The 6,276-nt window shown below is 63.0% G+C and overlaps 1 protein-coding gene across 1 annotated transcript; it reads left to right on the top strand.

Annotated features, from left to right (window-relative positions):
- Positions 1–1,433: 1,433 nt before the first annotated feature.
- Positions 1,434–5,594, top strand: LOC127061305 (glutamate receptor ionotropic, NMDA 2D-like; the record flags this gene model as incomplete). Its single annotated transcript, XM_050987956.1, has 4 exons — positions 1,434–1,847; positions 3,206–3,798; positions 4,499–4,613; positions 5,383–5,594. Coding segments are annotated over exons 1-4 (1,334 nt in total), but the record flags the coding sequence as incomplete, so codon positions are not given.
- Between the last annotated feature and the right edge of the window lie 682 nt (positions 5,595–6,276).

Genomic DNA, 6,276 nt, shown 5'->3' with positions numbered 1-6,276 from the left:
GGTTTGTCCCTGCTGTTTTGGGGACATTGACAGGGGTTTGTCACCCACAGGCACAGGTTTGTCACCTGCTGGCTTGGGGACAGTGACAGGGGTTTGTCCCTGCTGTTCTGGGGACGGTGACAGGGGTTTGTCACCTGCTGTTTTGGGGACAGTGACAGGGGTTTGTCACTGCTGTTTTGGGGACAGTGACAGGGGTTTGTCCTGCTGTTTTGGGGACAGTGACAGGGGTTTGTCCCTGCTGTTTTGGGGACATTGACAGGGGTTTGTCACCTGCTGTTTTGGGGACAGTGACAGGGGTTTGTCACCTGCTGTTTTGGGGACAGTGACAGGGGTTTGTCACCTGCTGTTTTGGGGACAGTGACAGGCGTTTGTCACCCTCTGTCAGCTTTGTCCCCCCAGTGTTGTGGGGACAGTGACACTGGTTGTTCCCCGCTGGTTTGGGGATGGTAACGGGGTTTGTGCTGGGCCGTTACTGGGATTACTGGTGGGTACTGGGGCTTACTGGTGGGTACTGGTGGGCACCATTACCACCATTTCCCCCCTCCCCTGGTTCTGGTGGTTACTGGGGCATTACTGGTGAGCACTGGTTGTTACTGGTGAGCACTGGTGGGCACTGGAGTTTACTGGCGGTTACTGGTTGGTACCAGTGGGCACTGGTGGTTACTGGTGGGTGCTGGTGGTTACTGGTGGGTACTGGTAGTTATTGGTGGGTACTGGTGGTTACCGGTGGTTACTGGTTGGTACCAGTGGGCTCTGGTGGGCACTGGTTGGCACAGGTGGGTACTGGTGGGCACTGGTGGTTACTGGTGGTTACTGGTTGATACCAGTGGGCTCTGGTGGGCACTGGTGTTTACTGGTTGGTACCGGTGGGCACTGGTGGGCCCTAGTGGTTTCTGTTGGGCCCTGGTGGTTACTGGTGGGCCCTGGTGGTTACTGGTGGGCACTGGTAGTTACTGGTGGTTACTGGTGGGCAGTGGTGGTTACTGGTTGTTACTGGTGGTTACTGGTGGGCACTGGTGGTTACTGGTGGGCACTGGTGGTTACTGGTGGCAGGGGTGGGCACTGGTGGTTACTGGAGGGCACTGATAGTTACTGGTGGTTACTGGTGGGCACCAGTGGGTACTGGTGGGCACTGGTTGGCACTGGTGGGCACTGGTGGTTACTGGTTGCAGGGGTGGGCACTGGTGGTTACTGGTGGGCACTGGTGGGCAGGGGCGGGCAGGGGTGGTTATTGGTGGTTACTGGTGGGCACTGGTGGTTACTGGTGGGCACTGGTGGGCAGGGGCGGGCAGGGGTGGTTACTGGTTGGTGCCGGTGGGCACAGATGGGCACCAGTGGGCACTGGTGGTTACTGGTGGGCAGGGATGGGCACCAGTGGGCAGGGGTGAGCCGGTCCCCGCCGTGTCCCCGCAGGGCGCAGCGGCGGAGGCGCGATGAGCCCCGCGGTGCCCGTGCCCGTGCCCGCCGGCAGGATGCTGCTCGCCCTGGCCCTGGCCTGCGCCAGCCCCTTCCTGGAGCCGCCGGCGGCGCCGCGCCGGACGCTCAACGTGGCCGTGATCCTCAGCGGGGCCTCCTACGGCCCCGCCGGGCCCCGCCTGGCGCCCGGAACCTTCCGGAACTTCTCTCTGGACGTGAACCCGGTGGGGGTGGTGCTGAACGACACCAACCCGCGCAGCCTGATCGTGCGGCTGTGCGACGTGCTGTCCTCGCTGCGCATCCACGGCGTCGTCTTCGAGGACGACACGCGCTCCGAGGCCGTGGCGCAGATCCTCGACTTCATCTCGGCCCAGACCTCCGTGCCCATCATCGGCGTCAACGGCGGCTCCGCCATCGTCCTCACGCCCAAGGTGACGCCCCCCGAGGTGACCCCCAGCGCCTTTAGGGACATCAGAGTGTCCCCAGGTGGATCTGGAACCGACCGGCTGTGCTCAGTGCCACCGTCCTGTCTAGGGTCACCCAAATGTCCCCAGCTGTGTCCAGAGCCACCCAGCTGTCCCCAACACAACCTCAGCCGTGTCTTGTGTCCCCAACACAACCTCAGCCGTGTCTTGTGTCCCCAACACAACCTCAGCCGTGTCTTGGTCACCCAGCTGTCCCCACACAACCTCAGCCGTGTCTTGTGTCACCCAGCTGTCCCCAACACAACCTCAGCCGTGTCTTGTGTCACCCAGCTGTCCCCAACACAACCTCAGCCGTGTCTTGTGTCACCCAGCTGTCCCCAACACAACCTCAGCCATGTCTTGTGTCACCCAGCTGTCCCCAACACAACCTCAGCCGTGTCTTGTGTCACCCAGCTGTCCCCAACACAACCTCAGCCGTGTCTTGTGTCCCCAACACCTCAGCCGTGTCTGTCACCCAGCTGTCCCCAACACAACCTCAGCCGTGTCTTGTGCCACCCAGCTGTCCCCAACACCTCAGCCGTGTCTTGTGCCACCCAGCTGTCCCCAACACAACCTCAGCCGTGTCTTGTGCCACCCAGCTGTCCCCAGCCTATCCCCAACTGTGTCTAGGGCCACCTGAATGTCCCCAACTGTATCAAATCCCAACTGTGTCTAGGGCCACCTGAATGTCCCCAACCCAACCCCAACCATGTCTAGGGGCACCCAGCTGTCCCCAGTTGTGTCTAGAGCCACCTGGATGTCCCCAGCTGTGTCAAATCCCAACCGTGTCTAAAGCCACCTGAATGTCCCCAACTCTATGACATCCCAGCTGTGTCTAGAGTCACCTGAATGTCCCCAACCCAACTGTCCCCAAGCCCCAACCGTGTCCAGTGTCACCCAAACATCCCCAACCACGTGCAGATCCATCCAGCTGTCCCCAACCCCGTTCCAGCCACACCTGCCCATCCTCAACCCAACCATCCCTGACCCCAACCACTGTCCCCAGTGTGACTGTCCCCAACGTGACTGTCCCAACGTGACTGTCCCCAACGTGACTGTCCCCAACGTGACTGTCCCCAACGTGACTGTCCCCAACGTGACTGTTCCCCAACGTGACTGTCCCCAACGTGACTGTCCCAACGTGACTGTCCCCAACGTGACTGTCCCCAACGTGACTGTCCCAGTGTGACTGTCCCTAGCGTGACAGTCCCAACGTGACTGTTCCCAACGTGACTGTCCCCAACGTGACTGTTCCCAACGTGACTGTCCCAACGTGACTGTCCCCAATGTGACTGTCCCCACGCTGTGTCCCCACCCCGTCACAGGAGAAGGGCTCCACCTTCCTGCAGCTGGGCTCCTCCACGGAGCAGCAGCTCCAGGTGATCTTCGAGGTGCTGGAGGAATACGACTGGACGGCCTTCGCTGTGGTCACCACGCTGCTGCCCGGCTACGAGGACTTTGTGGACTACGTGGAGGTGCTGACCGACAGCAGCTTCATCGGCTGGGAGCACCGCGGCGTGGTCACCCTCAACCTGACCGACGACCCCGAGGGCGCGCGGACGCGCCGGCAGCTGCGCGAGGTGACGGCGCAGATCCGCCTGCTCTACTGCTCGCGCGACGAGGCCGAGGCCGTGTTCCGCGCCGCTCGCGACGCCGGCCTGGCCGGGCCCGGCTACATCTGGTTCGTGGTGGGCACCAACCTGGGGGGCAGCGAGCAGCTGCCCGAGCACGCGCCCGCCGGGCTGTTCGCCGTGCTGTCGGCCGGCTGGCGCGACGACCTGCAGCACCGCGTGCGCAACGGCGTGGCCATCGTGGCCAAGGGCGCCGAGGCGCTGCTGCGCGACTACGGCTTCATCCCCGAGTTCAACAACGACTGCCGCGCGCCCAACGTCACCCAGATCAACGACAACCTGCACAGGTGGGGCTGCACGGGGGGGTGGCGCTGCCCGGGGGGTGGCACGCGGGTTTTGGGGGTGTTGGGGAGGTGATGGGGGCTCTAGATGGGGTTGGGGTTGGGTTGGGGACAGTTGGGTTGGGGACACTCAGGTGGCTCTAGATGGGGTTGGGTTGGGGACACTCAGGTGGCTCCAGATGGGGTTGGGTTGGGGACACTCAGGTGGCTCTAGATGGGGTTGGGTTGGGGACACTCAGGTGGCTCTAGATGGGGTTGGGGTTGGGTTGGGGACACTCAGGTGGCTCTAGATGGGGTTGGGGACACTCAGGTGGCTCTAGATGGGGTTGGGGACACTCAGGTGGCTCTAGATGGCGTTGGGGACACTCAGGTGGCTCTAGATGGCGTTGGGGACACTCAGGTGGCTCTAGATGGAGTTGGGGACACTCAGGTGGCTCTAGACATGGTTGGGGTGGAGTTGGGGACACTCAGGTGGCTCTAGACATGGTTGGGGTTGGGTTGGGGACAGTTGGGTGGCCCTGGACACGCTCGGGGTCATGTTGGGGACATTCAGGTGGCCCTAGACACGCTCGGGGTTGGGGTCATTCAGGTGACACTAAACATGCTCGGGGTTGGGTTGGGGACATTCAGGTGACCCTGAACACATTCAGGGTCGTGTTGGGGACACTCAGGTGACCCTGGACACTCTCGGTGTCACGTTGGACAGGTACTTCATGAACATCACGTGGGGACAGAAGGATTTCTCCTTCAACGAGGACGGGTACCTGGTGAACCCCTCGCTGGTCGTCATCTCCCTCAACAAGGAGCGCAACTGGGAGGTGGTGAGTGTCACCCACGGGGACAGGGATGTCACCCACGGGGACAGGGATGTCCCCAGGGCACCCATCTGCTCGGTGTTGGAGTACCGGGCATGGTGACAATGCCACCACAGTGTCCCCAGGGCTTGGTGCCATCTGCTCTTCACCGTCCCTCCCCCTCATCCCGCTGTCACGCTGTGTTGTCACAACAACGTGGCCCCCGGGGGTGGCACTGACACCTGGGCAGTGACGGGGACACCTTGGCTGGCTGCCCACCAGGGTGATCCTGTCACTGTCCCCAGCAGTAATGTCCCATCATGGTGACACCGTGTCCTCTTCCCCACCATTTCCCTACCACGGTGACGGTGTCATTGTCCCCAGCGATGACACCCTGGCACGGTGACATTTCCTCAGCCTGTTACCCACTAGCAGTGACACCTTGCCATGGTGACATCCCATCATGGTCTGTCACCCTCTGGGTGTCCCCAAGTGTCCCCAGGTGGGCAGCTGGGAGCAGCAGGTGCTGAGGCTCAACTACCCGGTGTGGTCATAGTGTAGGAGGTGACACCTTGGCCTGTCCCCACCTGTCCCCACGTGTCCCCACCTGTCCCCACGTGTCCCCACGTGTCCCCACGTGTCCCCCCAGGTGGGCAGCTGGGAGCAGCAGGTGCTGAGGCTCAAGTACCCGGTGTGGTGACACTGTAGGAGGTGACACCTTGGCCTGTCCCCACCTGTCCCCACGTGTCCCCACCTGTCCCCACGTGTCCCCACGTGTCCCCACGTGTCCCCCCAGGTGGGCAGCTGGGAGCAGCAGGTGCTGAGGCTCAAGTACCCGGTGTGGTCGCGCTACGGGCGGTTCCTGCAGCCCGTGGAGGACGGGCGGCACCTGACGGTGGCCACGCTGGAGGAACGTCCCTTTGTCATCGTGGAGAACATCGACCCCGCCACCGGCACCTGCATCCGCGACTCCGTGCCCTGCCGGCGCCAGCTCAACCGCACCGCCAGGTGGGGACACCTGGGGGACACCGGGGGGACAGCTGGGACAGCTGGGGGACAGCTGGGGGACAGCTGGGACAGATGGGGGACACCTGGGGGACACGTGGGGGACACCTGGGGGACACCTGGGGGACACCTAGGGGACAGCTGGGGGACAGCTGGGGGACAGCTGGGACAGCTGGGGAACAGATGGGGGTGGCACTGCCTGGGTGAGGGAGATGTCTGGGTCAGGTGGGGGTGGCACCATCATGTGGGGGACACACCTGTGTTCTGGAGGTGTTCCCTGTCCCCCTGGAGGTGACACTTTGACCATGGGGGTGTCCCTGGCATCCTGGGGGTGTCCCCAGGACCTTGGGGGGGTCCCCAAGAGCTCGGGGGTGTCCCCACCACCTTGGGGGTGCCCCCAAGACCCTGAGGGTGTCCCCAAGACCCTGAGGGTGTCCCCAAGAGCTCAGGGGTGTCCCCAAGACCCTGAGGATGTCCCCAAGAGCTCGGGAGTGTCCCCACCACTCTGGGGGTGTCCCCAAGACCCTGAGGGTGTCCCCAAGAGCTCAGGGGTGTCCCCAAGAATCTGAGGGTGTCCCCAAGAGCTCAGGGATGTCCCCAAGAATCTGAGGGTGTCCCCGAGAGCTCGGGAGTGTCCCCACCACCTTGAGGGTGTCCCTAAGACCCTGAGGGTGTCCCCAAGAGC

Source organism: Serinus canaria, unplaced genomic scaffold (assembly GCF_022539315.1).
Source record: "Serinus canaria isolate serCan28SL12 unplaced genomic scaffold, serCan2020 HiC_scaffold_532, whole genome shotgun sequence".
NCBI classification, from domain to species: domain Eukaryota; kingdom Metazoa; phylum Chordata; class Aves; order Passeriformes; family Fringillidae; genus Serinus; species Serinus canaria.
The sequence above is the reverse complement of the archived record's forward strand: the minus strand, read 5'-3'. Positions and strand labels throughout refer to the sequence as shown.